This window comes from Lynx rufus, unplaced genomic scaffold, assembly GCF_022079265.1.
Source record: "Lynx rufus isolate CCGP_SWC_20201006 ecotype Redwood Valley unplaced genomic scaffold, mLynRuf1.p SCAF_5, whole genome shotgun sequence".
In the NCBI taxonomy this organism is placed as follows: domain Eukaryota; kingdom Metazoa; phylum Chordata; class Mammalia; order Carnivora; family Felidae; genus Lynx; species Lynx rufus.
The window spans coordinates 103,868,951-103,892,543 of NW_025814867.1; the positions used below are offsets into that span (position 1 = coordinate 103,868,951).

Here is a 23,593-nt window from a genome sequence, read left to right on the forward strand (position 1 = left end):
CCTTGGAATAGGAAAGATTCTTCCTTCCATCCTGATTTTATTGTGAGTCTAAAAAGGAGTAGGAAGCAAGGACTTTTCAAGGTCCTTTCCAGATCTGAGTCCATACCTTCAACACTGGCTCCATGGTGAAGAGTAAGCCTTGGCTAAATTTCTGACTGCATGTCAGTTGAGCACCTGACTCTTGATGTCAGCTCTGGTCATGATCTTAGGGTCGTGAGATCAAGCCCCACCTTGGGCTCTGCCCTGGGCATGGAGCCTACCTAAGATTCTCATTCTCTCTCTCTCTCTCTCTCCCTCCCTCCCTCCCTCTCTCCCCCTCCCACCCTCCCTCCCTCTCTCCCTCCACCCCTCCCCTGCTTGTTGACTCGCTCCCCCCCAAAAAAAAATTCTGACTGCATGTCACTAGACACTTAGTAAATTAACCTGTGACTCCGCTTTCTTATCTGTGCAGTGGTGACACAATTCTTCCCAGGGTTGTTTTGAAATTAATATAACCTAACTAGCTTGATGCATTTCCTCTTTTATATAATTTTTCACCTTTCCTAGAGGTTGGAACTAAGAGATTGGAATGTTACCAACATCCTCATGTGCTGTAGGAGAGTAGAAAAAGCCCCCATCTCTCGATACAAATAAGTTTCTAGATTACCATGAGTATTTTTGAGTAAGAAGCTTACATAGGATATAAGTTATCAAGAAGTTTTCATTTTTATGTAATTTGGGAAGCCTTGGTGATGTCATGTCTTTATTTTCATAATCTGTCACATGGATGCTTATTGAAGGCCCACGAGACGAAATCTGCTATCACGTAAGGTCTCCCCTACAGAAATGACTCGGGAATTTGATGAAAAGTTAGTAGGATATTTTCCAGGGTTCATTTGAGAGCTGTCATTTTATAAATGGGTAGATTATATTTCCTGAATCAATGCCAATAGCAGATATTTATTATGTAATTCAGTATATTAGATGGGTACCAAGAATGTGTGCTTTTTTCCGTCCTCTATAAACTATATTCTTTAAATCCACCAAACCCCACCCATCCATCTCTAGCAGTGTTGGTGCTTTGCTGTTTGTCTAATGGTTCATTTTAATCCAGGACATCTAGTTGGACACTAAGACCTGCAGATGCTGACTTTGAAATCTCCCTCACATGCATCCCTTCAGCTGTCTTTCAAGGCCAAGTCCTCTTCATCTCCTGTCTGGATTATGTAACAATAATGGCCTGAATTGTCTTTGATCCTTACCCTTCGATCCTACCCTCACCCTTTTGTAAAATATTTTTCACCCTATTCTTCTATCTTGCTTACCAAAATGACTTTTATCAGGTCATTTTGAGTTCAGTAACTTTTGATGGCTTTTCAGTGCCTATAGGTCAATTTATATAGATTATAAAACAATAATTTTTTGGTCTGGATTTCCAGACTCTTAGCAGTTTGACAACTGTCCATATAGCCAACCTTATTTTCTTCTGCAGGAGTAACTTTTTTCCAGATAAATGGATCCTCTCATAAGTTTTCAAACACCTCATGAGCATATCTGCTCTCATCTTTGACCCCTATCTAAAATACCTTCTCGTCCTTTCTCTACTTGACTCTTAAACCTTCAGAGTTCAGCTCAAATTCTGTCTTTTTAGTGACACTTTCCCAATTGCCCCAGTCCCATTCAATTCTGTGGCCCACAAATCTACAACGCATAACTATTCATAAAACATATTTAGAACATTCTAGAAGGTTCTTTCATGAGGATTTTTATCATTTTATTACTGTCCCTGAAATAGAATAGTACCTGGCATATAGTAGGTGCCAAATAAAGATTTGTTGGATACAGGGCTCCTGGATGGCTCAGTCAGTTAAGCATCTGACTCTTGACTTCTCCTCAGGTCATGATCTCAAAGTTTGTGAGATTGAGCCCCATGTTGGACTGTGCACTGACAGCAGAGCCTGCTTGGGATTCATTCTCTCTCTCTCTCTCTCTCTCTCTCTCTCTCTCTCTTTCTCTTTCTGCCTCTCCCCCACTAGCACTTGTGCACACATGCATTCTCTCTCAAAATAAAGAAACATTTATTAAAAATCATAAAAAAAAGATTTGTTGGCTAAATAAAGTTGTTTTACCTTGCTTGTAACTCTTCTTGGCCTCCCTTCTGGCTTAGAAGACAAAATTCATATTCCTCACCCTAGCTTCTAAGGTCTTTCACAAAGTATTTAACTCTTTTTTTGGCTCCCCAGTATTCGCCTTTCTAAGCCCCCAGTCGCTCTTGATGTGGTGTTCACAAGCCATGTGCATTTCTATTTCAGTATCTTGGCTTATGATGCTTTTCCTGACTATAAACACTTGGCTTGTCTCTTTTCTGCCTATTTGCATTCCATACATCCTTATAAGGTTAAACTTAGATCTCATCGTCTCCATTAAAACACACTTCTCCCTTTCATTCGAATTCCTAAAGCATTTACACCTATACCAGCTAGTTTCTGGAAGTTAATCAAACTTCTTATTTTTACCTGCTTTTATTGAAAACACTTCTTTTTAAAAGTGTAATATATACCTGTTGTTGTTGTTTTTTTTTAATGAAGCCACAAAAAAGTGCAAAGAAAAATTTGAAAACATCCCCAAATCTCATCACCCAGATATAAATACTATATCACTTTATGCATAATTGCCCTGAGGTTATGTAAGATGCTAGTATTTGGTGAATCTGGATGAAGGGTATATGGGAATTCTTTGTACTATTTGTGTAATTTATTTGTGGGTCTAAAAAAAATTATACAGACCCAGAAATAGATTGATGAAGTAGTATAGTGTTCATAAAATAATCCAAATAATATGGTGATATTAATAATATAGGAAACAATGCAAATACGTGGGGGGAAAACTGGACTGTTTAATTAACTGGTGATAGAATAATAAGCTGTGCATCTGGTGAAAAAAGTTGGGCTCTTTCCTCATATCATACACCCAAATAAACCCCACATGGATCAACACATTAGAAAATGATAAGGTATGAAAACAAGAACATGACTGACAAGTGTTATACTCACGGGTTGAAATTGACATAATAAAGCCTGGCAAGAATACTAAAAACCATAAAAGAAAAGCACTAATAAATCTGAATGCATAAAAATTAAAGGCTATATATGAAAGAGTGGGGTGGGGAGCACCATAAAGTTAAAAGACAAGTGATAAACTGGGGAAACATAGTTGTAACCTGTATGACACAAGGATTGATAGGCATTTGATAAGGTATGTAAGAGTTTGTGTTCTATAGTAACATTCCCTGGGCCCTGCCACTCTACTAATGATGTGACGTTGGGAAAATTAGCTAACTGCTCTATACCTTACCTTTCTTATTTGCAAAAGTGGGAATAAGAGTCCCTTGATTCATGGTGCTATTATTGGGCATTTAACATAGGTGAAAGCATTGAGAACCATGCTTGGCATTAATAATAGTAATAGTAACTGCTAAAATATATTGAGGCTTACTATGTGCCAGGCACTGTGCAAACCTTTTAAAATGTATAATTTTATCATCACAACAACCCTTCCAATGAGAAGGGTACTATTATCCTCATCTTACCGATGAGAACCCTGAGATTTATAGAGGTTTTATAACTTGACCAATACCTAAGAAGCAGTGGAGGTAGGATTTGAGCAGAGATGGGATTCCAGACCCATCCTCTTGACATTTACACCATACTGTGGCAATTCTTAAGACATTTTAGTTTTCTTTTCCTTGAGTCTTGAGACTCTTTAATCTTGACAGTTAATTAGACTTTCATGTCCCTCTTAGTAGATGTATGAATTGAGCTCTTCAAATGTATTAGGTTGCCATCTCAGAGAAAAGAAGCCTTATAGAAATTCATTACATAAAGAATTAAACTTACTTTGGCATACTCTATAACACCAACTATAATGTCTATGGTAGTTTTTCCATACATGCTTGTTGGGGTACTTTCTTTCAGTTTTATCTTGAGAAAATAAAAAATCAGGACTGATTTTACCTTAGCACTTAATGGACATTAAATTAGCTAAAGTAGTAGCAAAGACAGGTGTTTGAGATATTAAACAGAAATAATACTGGAAGTTGCATTCTCATTCAAAAATAATTTCAGATTTCTTATTAGTAAGTTAAATTGATTTTTTTTAATTTAGGGAGCTTTTTAAACTTTTTTTGATTTGTGAGCATAATTTATTCAAATTTTAGTTCACGTGATAACAGAATAAAATTTCTTTTGATAGTCTCAAAATTGAATTGAAAACTTTTATGAACTTCGTATATGTAAAGACAGAGGCTACCATGTCTCTTTCTTTTGATGGATTACAGCCAAGGTTTAATTTAGTTATTCAGAACAAATCTGAAAATACTTTTTGTATCGTATTAAACATTTTTCTTCATAGTAATATAGTGCTAAATCATTTAAAACCTAATTTGAAAAGAAAATAGTGAATCAGACTCATGATTTATGCTTCTTTAATCATGAAGAAGAATTGACTTGTAGGGACATGAAAGGTTTTAGCTCTGTGCTTTAAATATGATTTGTTAAAATCACTGGATTTCAAGGGAACACTTCTTGATTGAGATACCTTATTTATCCCTCTAGCTTTTTATTGATCAATGATAAAGAGGGACACTAGGGGCACCTGGGTGGCTCAGTCGGTTAAGCATCTCACTTTGGCTCAGATCATGATCTCACAGCTCCTGAGTTCAAGCCCTGTGCCGGGCTCTGTGCTGACAGCTCAGAGCCTGGAGCCTGCTTCGGATTCTGTGTCTCTTTGTCTCTCTGCTCCTTGCCTGCTCATGCTCTGTCTCTCTCACTCTCAAAGAGTAAATAAACATTTTAAACAACTTAAAAAGGAAGAAAGAGGGACACTAAATACCCTTAGGAGAAACCTTGCTTAATACATAGTAATGTATAATAAATATTATATTTAGCACTTAGCTTGTTGGCCACCTATCCTATTTCCTATCTGAACCAAAGCATCAAATTAGGAAGGTTGGAAAAAAGCCCTCTGAGGAACCAAAATAAGTATAACCACCTCCATTTAAAAAAAAAAAATGTATGAATAGTCCCAACCTCACCACCACTACCACCGCCCTCACCAGTTTTCACGTATTTCCCTTGTATTCTTATTTTGCCTAGACTCCAACATGTTTGGATGCTAGGTTTCTAAGCCTCCAGAAGTTGAGGAGGAGGAGGAGTTGCTACAGGCAATCAAGCAGACAGCCAGAGGTGATCACTGGCATCTTGATAACAAGAGAGGCTGCAGGAGAACTTTAAAAGCAGACATAAGAATGCAAAAATTATAGCCATCTGGGGTCATTTGATGTAGGATCAGTCATATCCAGTTTCCTCAGAGCCCTAGAGAACGATTGTATTACAGAATTAATACAATAAAGGACATCATGAAAATATTAAATTACAGTCAGTAAATGTCAGCATTTATTAGTCTCCAGTATCCAGTCTGATGGTGGTGCCTCATTCTTATAAGAGGTAGGGGTTCAGGCTTGGTAATTGAAGATTCAAGTGCCTCCATTTGCTGTCTTGCTTCATTAGATCAGTGTTAGGATCTTCTGACCCTCCTTTTATCTCCCATTTTCACCTGGAAGTCTGTGGATCCAGTTTCTGCCCAGGCCTTCACGATCTAGGTTCTCTTGGCCAAGCTGTCATCTGAACTTATGATCTCTCTATAACTTCTGATGCAGGGTCTCCATTCCCAAGGAAACAAATTCTCATGGATGCCTGAGTCTTGAGCTTCACTCTTGGGTCTTCCGATGAGCCATATATGTTCCCTTTAGCAGACAAGGTGTTCTTTAGTCAATGATTAGAGGAAGTATTGTAGGGTATCCATGATTAGTCAAGTTTTAGAAACTCTACCCTACTCATAGCTTTCTTCCTTCTTCATTCCCAGTGGAATGTCTTAACTAGAGCTAACTGCCCAACCTAATTTGAACCCTTGCGATCAAAAAGATCCTATAGTACCAGATTTTTGTTACTATAGCAGAGATCAAAAGAATATATATTGCTGGTGTCAGGAAGCCCTCGTCAACATTGCTTTGTCCAGTAATGTTTAGCCCCCTTTCTTTTATAGGGCTTTCCAATAATGAGCATACACTACATATTAGAAATAGTTTTACCCCAAAGAGATTTTTTTTTAAGTTCCTTGCTCAAGATGGTAATTCATCAGATTATACCAAAAATGCAATCAGTGCTTCTACTGCATCACCTGTAACATTTTCTCTATTAAGACTTGTTAATGGGCCAGTCCCCCTCTGTTAGTATCAGGTTCATTACTTCCGATGTTGGTAGTCATGGTCTACCTGGAGTCCCCAGGGTTAATTAAGAGGTGAAGATATTTTGAAGGTATATCAAGTTTTGTATTCCACTGAACCTAGTGTGACAGAACAGCTTTGCAGCACTACATAGGTTATCCAGCAGCTCAGGCTGCAAAGGGCTTTATTTATTTAGCCTCCTTCACTGATATGTGAGGCTTTCCCTTATTCTACCTACCCCTGTAACCATTAAGACTAACCACAGCCAATTACATATACATATGTATATATAATTATGTATATATATACATTCATACATATAAAATTATGTGTGTATACACACACACACACACATCCAATTTTATGTGTTTACATATATAAACAGATATACAGAATATAGTGTTTTTCAGATGCTTAACCATCCCATTATATTACCTGAAGGAGAGATTACTTCTTGGAACAGAATTCTGAGCAGGCTTTTAACATTGCATGTTTGATCCTTGAACTGACTTTGGTGATATGCCCACTGTTGGAGCCCAAGTTTATGTTATAGGATGGTTTAGACTGTTATCTTCAATTCTTCCATTGACAGTCTTGGGATCAGTTTTCATAAGTTTTTCTTTCCCTCAGGACCATTTATTACCTCCATAAACTAGCCTGAGATTCTCGCTAGCAGGCTATAAACTCTTTGCAGGCAGGGATTAAATCCTTTTATCTTTCTACGCCAAACACAGTACCTGGATTCTTACCTTGCATGTTGTAGGAGCTTTACAAATGGCTTATTGGTAAATTAATTAATTATAAATGAGACTTCTGGGTAGCCTGTGTCTCATTGAGCTTTTAATTGTTTCTTCAGCATTAACTAGAAAATGCAATTTCCCAAGAGGTATGTTTTATCTTAGTGTTGTTTCAGACAGGGACTAGGACTTTGTCATGATGATATAAATTTTTGATTAAATGAAAACAGCAGTTTATTTCTCTTTTTACTAATATCTCCACATAAAATACCATTTGTTAAATGGAGGTACAGTTGGAAAGGAAAGGTTTTCTCAAGTTATTAACCAAGGCATGGAATAGTTTTAAAATGATTTCTACTTCATATGTAGGCCTTGCTCAGTTAATGTATCCACTTATTAGGCATTAGGAAAATGTGACTGAGGAACGAGGTTATGAAATAGATGTGCAAATATGGAAATAGAAGGAGACTGTATAGTTTGATTAAGTTAATGCCGCTCTACCAAGCCTAATGTTCTCTTTTTGCCCTTTCTTCATTTAGTAACTAGGCCATTTCCCCCCAGTATATTAACTGTGGCCTAGGAGGCAGTGAAGACATTTGAGCTGCTATATTAAACCATTTTAGGATTTTGGAAGTAGGAGTTTGCAAATCATTGCTTAAGGGAACCAAATAATAACTTAGGAAGAATAAATGCAACTTACTAAAGGACCCAATATAAAGCAAGTAGTAGTTTATGCACTGGGATGCCTTAATGCAATGTTTGTAAGTGTACCCCTGTATCTTACTAACTCTTAGATTCTAGTCTGAGTCAGACAGGGCCATTGCTGACCCATTTGCCTTGGGGAAATTGAGAAACATGTGCCCTTCCTTGAGGAAAATTTTTGAGTATGTTATGGACAACTTGAACAATCCTCTGAGTTCAGGCTTGAAGAAAGTGGGGCTGTGGATGGGTACCTTCTCCAGCCTTGTTTGGTGATTCTGGACTCCACCGACTTCACCCTCCTATAGGGAAGGGAAGACTGAGGGGAAATGAGGGATGGGGTTGAGGAGCACTGGCTCTGGGGTTTAATCAGGACTACCCAGCTTCAGATTACCCAAATGGTGGTTCCATAAAACAATCTTATTTTTAAATCAGTGATCAGAACATCTACCTTCTATTACGAATCCTACAACACTGCTGCTGAGAGGTCATGCCCCTTTGGCCCACCCAGGTTCAGTGGGAATGGGATGCGGGGCCCCATAGCCCTGGCAAGAGTGAGCCTGTGTATATACCACACATACACCCCAAATGTCAGGGCTCACGCACACTGGCAGTGCACACATCCGCCCGCCGCATCCCACCCCCATTCCCATCCGTCTACCCAGAAAAGGAGCCAGTCAGAATTGGGCCACCTAGAGCCAGGTACAGGTACTGGGGTAGGCCAGTGAGTGAGCAAGCCCCTGGCTCCTCCAAGTCTATATGCATGCTGTGGGCGCCAGGGTGGAGTTACATGATGGAGAGCTTTCCCCATGGCTTTAGGTTTCAACTGGGAGACTCCGTGTCTCTTCTGCTGTCACACATGTCTCAGAAAAGTTCACATGTCTGCTTTGTGAATACTGTGGTAGCATTCTGCTAGTACTCAAAGTAATACAATGTTTCTATATTAAAGTGAGTACTTTAATATTTAAAACAGAATCTTGAACATTTTTCACTTAGTTTTCACATTTTACTTAAACTAATGCTAATATTTTTTTATACTTCTATTTTTTTTAAAGTAGAATGTACTTGAATAAATTCAGACTATATATTGTAAAATGTAAAAGCATATACTAGTTATCCATCCTCTAATTGTGTGGTTAGAACTATATAGCCCCCCTGAATTTCTGAACAAAAAGCAATATATGCTCCTTTTAAGACTCTGAATCTGTTCAGGACTTGCTAACATGAACTAGGAGGTAGGAGAGAGACTTTCTTATACCAACAGTGCTCTAGAGACTCAGTCGGGACTTTAAAGCCCCTAAAGACCTCAATCTCCCACATCTCCCACCAAAATACAAATCCTGATATAAGGTTATTCTTATACTTAGTGTTAGACTGGATTGGAAAGACTTGTCTAATGAGCTTTCATTTTAAGAAATGTCTTTAAGTGACATAAATTCACATTGAGAATGTAATTTCACCATGAGGTTATTTATATAATCTTTTACTTTTAAGTTTTGCATTATGAGAAATTTCAAACATACACAGAAGTGCAAAATAGTGAACTCTTATGTGACATTACCCAGCTTCAGCAGTTAATAGTTTGTCAGCCATGATTCCTCCAGAGGCCCCACTTTTTTCCTTTGCCCGTAAGTATCAAAAGTGTCTTAAGTAAGTTTCAGACATCATGTCCACTTACCTATACATAGTTCAGCATTTATCTCTATTTATAGGGCCTTGTTTTTAAACATAACCATCATGCTATTATAATACCTATAAAATTTGTAATAATTCCTTATATCCTCTAATACTCTTCCACATTCAGATTTCCCTGATTGTCTCAAAAACATCTTTTCATAGATTGTTCAAACTAGAATCCATATAAGGTTTATACATTGTATTTGGCTGTTTATGTCTTCGGATCTCTTTTTTTCGTATGGTAATAAATTTTTTTATGTTTTCATTACATTTTCTTACAATTTATGAAGGAAGCTTAAAGGAAAAGTTGCTACCAAAACTAATGTGTTAGGCTTTATCTTTGCACGTGACAGCAGAGAAGGGGCAGAGGGAGAGGAGAGAGAGAATCCCAAGCAGGCTCCTCGCTGTCAGTTCAGGAGCCAGAAGCGAGGCTCAATCATCCCATGAACCGTGAGATCATGACCTGAGTCGAAATCAAGAGTTGGTCACCTAATAGACTGAGCCACCCAGGCACCCCAGGCTTTATCTTTAAATCATTAATTTGTACATTCTTTATGTTTTCAGATCTATACATACTTAATGCTGACATGTGAAAGCCTAGGAAAATGAAAAAAAAAAGTTTTCCTTTTGTAATTCAAAAACAGACATGAATTGATTTTATCATTCAACAGCAGAAACCAAATGCAAAAATGTGGCCCCACCCTATTTGAGTTCAAGTAGATCTATATTAAGTTACATTTTTAAACTACATTATAGTTTGACCTAACCAAAATATCACTTAAATTATGAATAAAAACTGTCTAAGTAATGGCCTCTTGGCTTCTGGGATCTTATCTTTTTTGTCTTTCAGATTTGACGTTTATATTTCAGTATGGAAAATTCAGTGTGCCAGGGTGGCTCAGTTAGTTAAGCGCTCTGACTGTTGATTTCAGCTCAGGTCATGATCTCATGGTTCGTGGGGTCTAGCCCGGCATCTGGCTCTGTGTTCATAGTGCACGGAGCCTGCATGGGATTTTTTCTCTCTACTTCTCTCTGCCCCTCCCCTGCTTCTGCTGCTTGCTCTCTCTCTCTCTCTCTCTTTCTCTCAGAATAAATAAACTTAAAAAAAAATTCAAACTGAGACAATGTTTTCTTATCAAATGTGTGAATGTTTGTATCTCCTTTACTGTTACCAATTAACATACCTAAATGGCTTGTTGATTTGACAATATTCCCGTTGAGTTCACTCTGATATTTCAAAAGCATTGTTTTTTGTCAAAATGGTTGAATCCTATATTTGCTTCTTTTTGAAAATACTTATTTTGTTATTCTACCAGGTTTGAGCATTGTTTTCTTTCAACATGGATAGGAGGACAGATAAGAACTTCTTCTGTCACTGTAATTTTAACACTACCATACTTGATATAAATTGTGCAGTCCTGCTAAAATGCCTCAAAATTTTACCATTTCTTTTTATAAACTCTCAATCTTGTGATATCTTTCCTTTCTTAGGATATGAACGAGTCTGCCAAACAAGAAGATATTTTGGAATCCACAACAGATGCTGCGGAATGGAGTCTCGAAGTGGAACGTGTACTACCACAACTGAAAGTCACGATTAGGACTGACAATAAGGTAGAGAAGATAGAACGCAGTTTTTCAAATGGATCTTCATAAGGCAATTTCAGGGTCAGAGGCACTACTAATTATATGAACGATTTAAGCGGGTAGGATTCGGTTTCCAGTGTTTTGTCTTAACAGAGATTTAGTAAATTGTTGTTGAATGAATAAATAATATTAAAGAAGGAAAGAGAGGAATAGATCTTTAAAGTGATTTGGAACACGTCATGTTTCCCTGGGATTGAGGGGTATTTTCTTAATATACTTTGATGTATTTTCTTAGAAATCTTATTTTGTTTAGGTAAATAGTAAATGAAATTGGAATTTCATGACTGTATAGCAACTGATTATAGTTAGAAAATGGTTTTGGAGCTCTGCTGGATGGCAGAACAGAAGACATCCTGGAAGTTGCCTTACATAATCTATTCAGTACATATGATTAAAAGTCGGATAATAAGAAAATAATCAAAGCATTTGCATTAAGTTTTGGAGATTGGGCCAGATGAATGAACTGGCCCATAATCAAGTTTCTGCTTCCTTTTACAAGAACGTCAGAAAAAACTATCAGGTGACTAGACAATCCTATCCTCATTAATACTATAATAATGTCTACAAAAGAGACTGGAGAGAGAGACATCTAGGTAAAGAAACTAACGAGTTTCCATCCCTGGAGGCAGGAGAAGAGCACCAGCATTACAGAACAAGGTTCTAGGGAAGCTTGTTACTCCGAAAATATGGTCCTGAATCTACCCCCAAAGATTGCTGTTTTCAGAGTGCCTTAGAAATGAATTTATTCTTAGAATGTCTGGATTTGGGCTTGTAAAACTGTGTCCTGGAGAAGGTAAGAAGTAGCCTAGACTCCTAGGGCAGTCCTACAATAGGATAAAGGCAGCAAAGGTCTTGCTAGACTGAACAGCTGTGGAACAAACTTAAAGGTAAGTGGGCAAATCCTGCAGCCTGTTTACCATGTATTTTCCCAGACACTATTATGTAGCCATTATTTGACTACATTAGGGGTAAATTCTTGTTTGCATATCTCATATGTAAATATGTGTTAATACATATTGTGTTATTACAATTGTGTTATATTGTGTTAATACATATTTACATATGAGATATGCAAAGAAAGAATCAGATTTCTTCACTGATTCAACCTCTGCTAAAAGTTGTAATTTGCAAAAATGTAATTTTTTTTGGTAAAAATGTAACTTCTAATTCTTTAGTTTTTGGTAAAAATGTAATTTCTACTTCTTTATTTTTATAAGAGCAGAACTCATAAAATTAAAAATTATTATTGTTATTCTAGTTAGAATGACATGTTAAAATAACTGTGTAGTTAGGAACTCTCAGGTACATCTTAATTCCATACGGAAACCTTTAATTTATTTAACTTTCAAGCTAACTAACTCTTGACATCCAGTATCTCATTTAGAACCTAATAGGATCGATCACACAAGAGTGTTTTTTAAAGCATAGTCATTGATTTCTACATAACAGGAGTAACTGAATAAAGGAAGAATATAAATGTAACAGCTAACACATACAGTTTTGCAAAACTAAGTACAGGTTAAGTTCTACTACAAACTAGTATTGTAGTAATCAGAATCCTGGGTTCTTAGAGAATCAGTGATCTCCCGATTGGAGAAGAATTAACTAGGTGAAAGTTGGACTCTTAGTCTTGTGCCATACATTACCAGCCTTGATCTTATGAGGATATACTGTGCCAGATTAATAAAAAGTCAGATTTTACAGGCAACATTCCAAAATGTCACATAAAGTTTTGAGGGCTTTTTTCTTTATATGAATATCATTTTGAATTTAGATTTTTAAAAAATTATTTATTTCCATTTTTTTCTGTTTGATAGCATTGGTAATTTTTTTATTTTTACATTTATTTATTTATTTTAAAAGAGAGAGAGAGAGAGAGAGAGAGAGAGAGAGGAGAACATGTGCACATGTGTGAGCTGGAAAAGGGTGACAGCAGGGGGAGAGAATCCCAAGCAGGCTCTGTGCTGTCTGATGCAGGGCTCGATGGGCTCAATCTCAGTATTGTGGTAAAATATGCTGATCTAACGTTACATCTGATTTTTTTTTTTCAGAATTCTTTTCTAGATCGTTTGGTCTTTGTGCCTAGTATTTCACAAACTCTTCTAAGTATTTCAGAGGTATCAAATAGGAAATGCAGGTTTGGGGTCAATTTATTCAGCTTACTTAAGAAAAATGAAATTGTATGTTGATTTGAGAAAATAAAGGGTTAGTAAATAAAGAGATATTTTTCATGTCACAGAAATAAAAATAATCTGGTCACGTACAAGGTTTCTCATGGGCTCACCATCCTCCTTCATCAGAAGAGTTTGACTCCAGGTTCATGCTACATCCCATTCTTCCTCCACTCCTGACTCAACCAAAACCAAACCCTCTCCTTTACTTTTGGCGAAAATAATTACCTTTCACTCGACACAGGCTATTTAGGACATTTGGAGACTTCAACTTTGTGTTTGAGGGAAAATGAGCTGTTTTCAGATCAGTGTGTTTTACCGATCATTATTAGATTAATTTTTAAGTAGCATAGAGATGTGGGAGATAACTATACAGGGCCTCCATTATTTAAATCCATTAAAAAGTTCTTTAAAATGTCCTTGTGTTAGCAGTAAATAAGTCCCATATTTCTTTAGCACTGGATCAAATGTTTGTTTTGCTTTTTTTCCTCACAAGTTCAGTGCTTGTGTGCTTCTTGGCAGGTAACAAACAAAAAAAATTAATAAATAAATAATAAGTAAATCTCCTTTTCTTTTTGTTGTTTTGATGAGATGCTCTCGTATACTGATATTTTATTTTATATTCTCTGTAATGTTGTAATTAGGTTTTATTGTAAGACGAGGTTATTCTTTTTTCTGGCAGCACTCGTTACTGTTGCCAGTTTTCAAAGAATGCAAACGAATTTTAATATTAGCTTAAATTACAATTGGGAAAATTAAAATGTTGCCAAAAATGCAAATGATATGTTCCACAACTGAAGGTGAAGGACTTTTGTCATATGTTAGCTTCAATGGACTATATTAGTAGTTCCCTTTTTAGAGTTGGTTTAGAGAATGCTCCTGGTGATTCCTTCTAGAGTGTTATATACCCAGAGACCAACTCATATTGCCCCAACTTGGAATAATGTGTCTAAAGACACAGAAGTTCTGCCAAGAAAGTCAACAAAGCCAGCCAAGTCCTGGGTCATTCCATTCTAGTTAATGCCTCAGTTATGACCAAGTGAGTAAGGCTCTGGAGGCCATTCCTTAGCAGTCTGAGGACAGCTAAACTAGAGTAGACATGAGTGCCACCTAATCAAATTGTCTACGAGTATTATTAGTATACTAAGACTGTATATCTTGTACTTTTTGTTCCTTCCCTCCTTAGTTCATTTTTCTCTTTATATCTCTTTCCCTTTCTTCTTCTTTTTATCTCTTTTTTATTGTTTTTATTATTTTATTTTTTTAATTTTTTTTATTAGACCCAGGAGTGGTGACAAGTGTTACGTAAGGACTCTGGTGGAATTTAAAACTAAGAGCAAATATCTGTGACTATAATCAGACTAAATTTAAATCTGTAACTGGTCAAGAATTATCTTAAACTCTGAGTCTTTTTCAAATACACTCTTGTTTTTAATTATAAAAATAATATGGAAACAATTCAAGGGGAAAGGGGCTAGGCAGTGTGCTATGAAATAGAAGCTGTCAATTCCATGTTTAGTTTCACTATCAATTCCTGATTTACTGAGCCAAAGCTTCAGGAGCTTAGTGGAACTGTGGCAGCCACAAAGACCAGGAGAAGATGGAGCCTATCTCACACATCTTCCCTTGGCACCTTCAATTCATATTCTTATTACATGTTCAATCCAGGGCAAGCTACTCAACCTTTCTGTCCCTCCTTTTCCTAATCTGTAAAATGGGACTAATCATATTAGTTACCTCACAAAGCTGTTGTAAAGCACCAAGAACAGTGTCTGTGACATAATTAATGCCTAATAATAAATGTTAATTATTGTTAAATTATAGTATTGTTACTATAATATTGTGTTCTGTCACGGAGGTCTTTTTTTTTTTTTTTTTTTTTTAATTTTAACGTTTATTTATGTTTGAGACAGAGAGAGACAGAGCATGAATGGGGGAGGGTCAGAGAGAGGGAGACACAGAATCTGAAACAGGCTCCAGGCTCTGAGCCGTCAGCACAGAGCCCGACGCGGGGCTCGAACTCATGGACCGTGAGATCATGACCTGAGCTGAAGTCGGATGCTCAACCGACCGAGCCACCCAGGCGCCCCTGTCACGGAGGTCTTGTATTCAGTTCCTGTATCAGTATTCAGGAAGAATTTAACAAAATTTCTGCACTAATGCTTCCATCATTTAAGGGAATATTTTAAAACATAAGCCTTATATCCTTACATGGGGATGTAATCAGTTTCATGTAAGTATCACTTTGGTAAATCTTTCCAGTTTTTTTCCCTAGTAAAGTTATATATAAAATGATAATAATAACTGACATTTACTAAGTGTTTACCATGTGCCAAGTGCAGTTCTTAACATTTCACATATATTAGCTCACTTAATCCTTTCCACTGCCTTATTAGATGCAGGTACCTTTTACCACAGGGGAGGAAACTGAAATTCAGTGAAGTGAGGTTAACTTGGCTTTGCCTAGTAAGTCACAGATGTGATATTTGAACCTACCACCCAGGCTCTTACCTATTCACTTAGTGATAGTACAGCATACTGGTTAAAAGCACAAATTCTGAATCCAGGTTGCTTGAGTATGAATCGTGGCTCTAACACTTACTAGCCATTGGACCCCATGGGCAAGTTTCAACCACTCTGTGCCTCAGTTTCCCCATCTGTAAAATGGAGCTCATTATAAAACATACCTCAAAGACTTATTGAAAGGATTAAATGAATTAACCTATCTTAAGCACTTAGAATGTTGCCAGAAGACTCACTTAATATATATTGACCACTATTTCCATGTGCTCTTATGTATATAGTTGAGATTATACCTTTTATAAAACATAATAGTATATCATGGACATAAGTTTAGCTGAGTGGCATGTAGCAGAGATGGGTTGGCCAAGCCCAGCAGGTTGGGGTCAGACCAGGTCTAAGATCTGGGTGGAGGAATGGCCAGAGAGAGTCATGCAAGAGCTAATGGTTACAATATGGGCAAGCATAAGTAAGGACTGTGAGATCTGAGAATACAGACCAATAGCAAGAAACGGAATCTGCCAGTTAGCCATTTTATTTTATTTTTTTTTTCAACGTTTATTTATTTTTGGGACAGAGAGAGACAGAGCATGAACAGGCGAGGGGCAGAGAGAGAGGGAGACACAGAATCGGAAACAGGCTCCAGGCTCTGAGCCATCAGCCCAGAGCCTGACGCGGGGCTCGAACTCCCGGACCGCGAGATCGTGACCTGGCTGAAATCGGACGCTTAACCGACTGCGCCACCCAGGCGCCCCAGCCAGTTAGCCATTTTAAAGAAACAAGTGGTTACTGCAGGTAGAAGCACTTTGTCACATTTATTGAAGGATAATATTTTCCTTCATGACTGAAATATTTTTAAATCCATAATAGTAATTTTTAAAAAAACTTTTAAGTGAGGGGCGCCCAGGTGGCTTAGTCAGTTAAATGTCCAACTTCGACTCAGGTCATGATCTCACAGTTCGTGAGTTTGAGCCCCACATCGGGCTGTGTTGACAGCTCAGAGCCTGGAGCCAGCTTCAGATTCTGTCTCCCTCTCTCTCTCTCTGCCCCTCCCCGGCTCATGCTCTGTCTCTCTTGCTCTCAAAAATAAATTAAACGTAAAAATAATTAAAAACCTTTTAAGTGAGTCAGTTGACAGTTGCCGAGTGGAGTAATAACAGTAGTTGAAGATGAGAATTCTTCATGTCCCATAATTTCTGGGGATTTAGAAGATGTGGTTGCAGATTCATATAAATTTCACTTTCTGTATTTTTTTTATTAATTTTGAATCATTCAGTATTTAATGCTGTTTCTTGAAGACAATCCACCTATCATTTTTAGTTTTCTTGTTACTATGGAAAAACAAGCCCATGTTTGACTGTGTGGAAATAAACAGAGACCATGTAAATTAGGACAAAGACTGTTTATGCAGAGCTTGCTATGGCCGGGGAGTTAGCCACCATTGCCTGCATTTGGCAGAGACTTAAAGGCGGGCAGGAGAAGGTAAAAGATACATAGTGGGAGAAAGCAAAGGCTTCAGAAATGTTCAGATATGACTGGAGATTTGGAGGCAGAACTAACTAGAAGCAGGGCCTCCTGGGTGACCGGGTGGGGGAAGATAATGTGACTTTGTCTGGTTGGTCCTGCATTGGAAGCCAGGGGCTTGGGGAGAAACATTCAGGAAGCTGGCAGCTGCTAACTCTGCCATGGGCTTACTTCACAAGGAGGTTATGGTTTGACTTCCTGGACTAGTTGCTGCAGATTGTGGGTCAGAATTCTCTTTTGTGTGATGATCTGGCCTTTGTCTGTTGTTTATTTGTACTTTCAGTCTCTCAGTGCCATCCATTGAACTGAGGGAAAGTGGCTTCTTTAATGATCAGTCTTATCAGTCTTTATCAGAAGGACTTTTTTCAAGGGTTTTTACCATAATAGAAACAAAGTAAACATTAATAATATTTATTCCTGTTCCCCAGAAATCAGGAAGAGCAGAAAGTGTGAAATCAGTTTTCAACTAAACCTTACATAGGCCCTTTTCTTCAATTATACAGTATTTATTCCTAAACAATTATGTATTATAATGATTTAATATGAGGTATTTAATGCAATGAACAAATGTTCTATCATGCTTTAATGCCCTGTGGATATTGTAATTAAAATTTTGATTAATGACTTAAATTGATTTTTTTCCAAATTATAATTAAATGTTTCCTGCTTTGTTGTTTTAAAAGATAGTTGGCTAAGTACCTCCTTCATTCCTCCAAAATGTCTCCTACTCATTATGTAAATCTTCAGGTTCATTACAAGAATTTAGATAAAGAGATTATATATTTTTTGAAAGGCTTTGGAAGTACTACAGCATGTGTTTCTAATTATTTCAAGCGTTTGATTCATTCACTGAACTGCTTTTTTACATCCTTACCTGCTTTTCAGTGTCTGACTTTCTCAGGGTGCAGTTGTAAAAAAACAAAACAAAACAAAACCTTAAACTTTAAATTTCAGCTCCAAACAATTGGATTTTCTTTTAACGTAAATAAACCATAAGGTGTTGCCTTGGGTAATTCACAGCAAGAAACCTTTCGGGAAGAGTCATTGTGCTAAGGTTGGAATCGTTGCAATAGTCTTGAGCCCTTGGGCTGTCCAGTCACTGTGAGAGCTAAAACCTAAGAGGGAGGAGAGAGGCCTTTATTAATCAGCGGCTGGAATTCCATTTAAATGAACCTGGAGGGACTACAGAATTACTGTATTAGATCCGAGTCTCTTCAAATTGGGAGCCAAGTCCTGCAGAAAATGTACAATAGTAGGCTTTCTCTTTTTTTACTGTTATAGAGGAATCTGTGTCTGGAAGCAAGAGAAGAGGGGTATTTTTCTCATTCCAGAGTAGTGGAGAAGAGTAACTTGCTTTGACCTTCTGCCATTGCTGTGTTTGGATAGAGTATAAGAAGAATGTTAATAAAATTGAGCTTTCTAATATTTCTGACCTGCAGGGATTTATGAATTGTAATAGTTTGGAAATAAAGAGCATTTCTTAAGACTTGTACTCTAGTTGCTGGATAAGGCTATATTATATTGATAGGGTTCTTGGATCCATGAGCAAACAGGTAGAATATATTCTGTGGGCTGGGATACAAGAATACATTTTATGTATATATTAGTCATTAAAATGAGATTCTGCCTGTTATTTGAATAACAGAGAAATTTACAATATTTAAAGATTTTCTGGTAGACAGACCTTTTGTTGAAAAATATTCACATAATTTTTAAAAAATAAGGCACCAAATAAAAAAAAAAATCAGCTCTTACATTTACCAGTAACAAATGTAAATACAGGTGGCAATAAGTTGGTCTCCATGAGGCTCCATGCAGGAGTAATAGCTCCAATTACTGTCACAAATGTTTGTAATTGTATCTATTGCTGCCAGACAATAAATGCTTTTTAATATAGTAAGGCCATAAATGTACATGCTGCTGTTGTTTAAACAAAATACAATTTTCAGCAAATTTATCCTTGAAACACCTGCTATAATCAAAAAGAGGTGAATGCTATCAAAATAAACTGCCTAAATTAACTAGACACATACATTTTTAGAGCAGCCTGCATGATTACTCAACTGCCACGTTTGTCTGAGAGAATGAGGGGAAATATTCACTGATGGACTTTTACAGGCAAGCTTTCTTTAAAGGAGACTACAAAAAAAACAGAATATTGCTTTGGATTTTTGTGTTATTTTTAAAACATGGTGTTATTTTGTTATAGTTGTTTTCTCCATTTCTTTTTTTTTTTTCTTTTCCTTAAGCTGATAAAACTGGGGGGTTTTTTGTTTTTTTGTTTTTTTTCCTTTTTAGCATATGGGTCACAGACAGATATCAGGGTTGTGGAAAAGAATACTGTGCTTAAAATTATATACGTAAAACTACTGCAAAGGGGTGGAGAAAAACCCAGCCATCCTCAAGCAACTGGAAAAGATTTTTAGCTGCTTCTGTCATGGTCTTGTTGAACATTCAGGATACTCTGTTTAAAGATAGTTGATGATGCTTTCCTTCCTATTTATCCTGAGTGTGATAAATGCTTCAACTGGATCGGGGGAAAGGCTTCATTTATCACAAGTTGAAATAGGAGAACAAGTGTTTTTGCTTTAGAGATTACCATCAGCTCTAACTAAGGAGCATCGACAGTGGTAGCAGATTTTAAGGAAATAAGCAATAAAGACTGCATGTTATGTAAACAATGCAGAGGAAAGTTACTAATGCCTCACAGCAGATATACCTCAAATAGACATTTGTGATTGAGAGCAGTGAATTAATACATATTGATTATAATTAAAATTTCTAGACTGCCTAAATATTTCATTATTGCAAAGTATGATTTAATGTTTCCTTTAAATTACTTAACGTAGAATATAAATTGAAACAGAAACCATTTGTCAAATGGACCTCCCTATGAAATGCAATTTTTAATTGGTTTGATTCATTTTTCCAATCAATGATATTGGAGGAGTTCTCACTATCACTGTTTATTATTAAATTTCTTAATATTTGGACACATTTTGCTCCCATAGTCTTTATCCCATTACATTTGATTCTGTTTTCCTTATGCCAAGGCAATCTTTTATGTTTCTTGGTTCTTCAGATATGCAGATGGCTCTATTTATTTTTCAGGTTTTTTGTTTTGTTTTTTGAGTATAATAAGGGATCAAAGTTTTGATTAGTAGATTCCTGAAGTTGAGAGCAACTGTCAAGGTTATCTCTTCTGCCTATCCATTGTGGTTACTCGCAATGAAATAATTACATTCTGATGTGGCCTAAGAGTGTTCCTGTATTCTCAGAAGGGCCCCATTCACTCCCACTCTGCCTTGCCAGATATCTTCTCTGGCTTCTAACTCCTTCTAAAGTCTGGAAACCCTCACTGAGGAGATTTTTATGGCCATATAAAAGGGATGCGGATGGAATAAGCATGAAAAGTAAGTCAGAGTCAACATATGAAAACACTTTAGTAACAGATGGTAGTCAGTAAAGATAATAATCTCTGAGCACACATTAGAAAGGCAGTTATTTAACTAACAAGGTATTTTATTTAGAGATTATAGATCTCCAGTTTCAGTTCAATTACAGGCAGGTATGAGAATACTAGTGACTGTTATGATAGCCTTTACTTACCCTCTATTTTTCTCTACAACAGGAGGAATATCTGGAAAGCAGGAACTTTCCTGAGGAAACACGTATTTCCAGCAATAGTGGAAAAATAGTCTACTCCCTGCAACAAATATACACATACGACATACCATACATACATACTCCCCTCCTCTTAAGTCGTATGTTTAGTTCTTTGAACACTTAAAAGAAAATTCATGTTTTCATATTAAAAGGGTATACCACAGAAAACTAAGCTGCTGGCAATTAAAAAAACATGTCACATTTAAAAATTCAGGAAAGCTACATTTTGTAATTATCTCACAACTTGATGGGCATTTTTCATTAAGAAAGTAATTCAATCTCAGGGCACCTGGGTGGCTCAGGCGGTTAAGCATCCAGCGTTGGCTCAGGTCATGATCTCACAGTTGGAGAGTTCAAGCCCTGCATCGGGCTGTCAGTGCAGAGCCGGCTTTGATCCTCTGTCCCCTTCTCTCTCTGCCCCTCCCCAGCTCGTGTTCGCTTGCTCTCTCTCTGTCTCTCTCAAAAATAAACATTTTTTTAAAATTTAAACAAGGTAATTCAATCTCATGAAAAAAATACTTAATGGACAATCTCACGCTTTCCCTCTCTCTCACACACACACAAATATGTGCACAAATGTGAGCTGTGGTGAAGCTGAAAAATTAATAATTAGAACAAGAAATAGAGACTGCAAACTTGCTTGTGCAAAGTGACAAAAGAGAATTTAGTTAATGCTCTGTTGTTAGGGAAGGGAGTGTTCTGGGTGGAGGATGGAGATCCACTGGTCACATTCCTGCTTTGAAAGCATGATGAGTTACCAGCCCACCCCAGCAACATTTACTACAGTGAACTTAGGCATATGCAGCCACCACTGTCAAGCCTTTTTCACATCACGTGACTCCCTGCCATCACATTCCCAAAGAATTTGGTCATTGGCCACGGATGGGCTATTAAACATGCCACAGGAACATCATTACTCCACATTGAAATCTTGAGACCAATCACTTTTGGACTGCCACTCAGACTTGGCCCTACCTCTCTCTACCTCTGCAGCTACAGTTATAACATCAGTAACCGAGTCTCTCTCCCTGTGGTGGAGACAGAGGTAAAATGTCCAGATCCCCTTATAAGCAGGGACTTGCTGCCCAACCACAGAGAGTGTGGTCAGCAGTCATCCTCTAGCTGTCCACTCCTTTGATGGCAGAGAGCTGCCTAGCCCAGGTCACGCCTTTCCAGAGTATCCCACACCTGGGCTTCTGTGAATTGTTTATAATATTACACATAATACTGCTTTGAAAATTCTTGTACGATGTCATTTGGTAAACATATGTACACATTTCCAGTAGAAATTTCACTACGAGTGGAATTGCTAGGTCACAGTGTATATACATGCCAAATAGGGTTTGAAAGTGGTTATTACAAATTTGTATTCCTCCCAGCAGTGTGTGAGAGTTCCAGTTGCTCCACATCTTTATCAGAATTCACTACAGAGTTTATTTTATTTTATTTTTGTCATAGTAGATACATTGTGGGCTCGTTGTCATTTTAATTTGCATTTCCCTGATGACTACCAAAGTTGAGCCCTTTCCATATGTTTTTTTGGCATTTGGATATCCACTTTTGTCTTTTGCTATTGGGTTATCTGCTTTTTGATTTATGGAAATTATTTTTATACTCTGGATATGAATCCTTTGTCAGACATAATGTATTGCAAATATGTGCTCTTTAGCTTTCCTTTTCACTCTTATTGGTGTATGATGATAAACAGTGGCCTAATTTGAATATACTCAAAATGATCTTTTTTTGGAAGAAGGGAGTGTGGCTAATACTTATGTTCTATTTAAGAATCTTTGCTTACCCCAGTGCTATGAAGGTATTCTGTGTTTTCTTTTTGAAGCTTTATTGTCTTACATTTTGCATTGAGATCTGCAATTCACCTAGCATTGATTCTTATGTATGGTGTGAGGCAGAACTCAAGATGTATTTGTTTCTCATATATATATATATATATATATATATATATATATATATATAGCTGACCCAGTTTACTGAAAAGGTTATCTTTTCCCCAGTGCACTGCTTTGTCATAAAAAGTGAGCATGTATGTGTAGGTCTGTATTTGGACACTGTTTTATGTGTTGTTCTTTCATACTACTGAAAATAGTGTCTTTTAGATTTTATTTTCTGTCTGTTGCTGGTATATAAACATAGAATTCTGTGTGTGTGTGTGTGTATACATCTCCAGCAAACATGCTAAAATCACTTATTCATTCTAACAATAGTCCTATAGGCTGTTTTGCATTTTCAGTGTATATAATTATATCATCTACAATTAACATCAATCTTATTTCTTTTTTTTTTTTAACATTTGTTTTTGAGACATAGAGAGACAGAGCATGAACGGGGAAGGGTCAGAGAGAGAGAGGGAGCCACAGAATCTGAAACAGGCTCCACGTTCTGAGCTGTCAGCACAGAGCCCGACGCGGGGCTTGAACTCACAAACCGCAAGTTCATGACCTGAGCCGAAGTCGGACGCTTAACCGACTGAGCCACCCAGGCGCCCCTCTTATTTCTTTCTTTACAGGCCTTATCCCTTTTATTTCTTTTATCTTGTCTGATATAATATTAGATATAAGTGCTATTAGCAGAGAGAAAGCTTTCAAAATTTACATTTGACCATTAAGTATGATGTTAACTTTGACTTTTATAACTATCCTTTACTGGGTTGAGGAGCTTCCCTTTTGTTCCTA

At 37.1% G+C, this 23,593-nt stretch overlaps 1 protein-coding gene across 1 annotated transcript in view; it reads left to right on the plus strand.

Annotated features, from left to right (window-relative positions):
- The window catches only part of IFT57 (intraflagellar transport 57), a 53,393-nt gene that overhangs the window by 16,416 nt on the left and 13,384 nt on the right, over positions 1 to 23,593 (plus strand). The window contains exon 6 of the mRNA XM_047098624.1: positions 10,867 to 10,989. Within this exon, the coding sequence (XP_046954580.1) occupies positions 10,867 to 10,989 (123 nt within the window). The remainder of the gene's footprint in view (positions 1 to 10,866; positions 10,990 to 23,593) is intronic.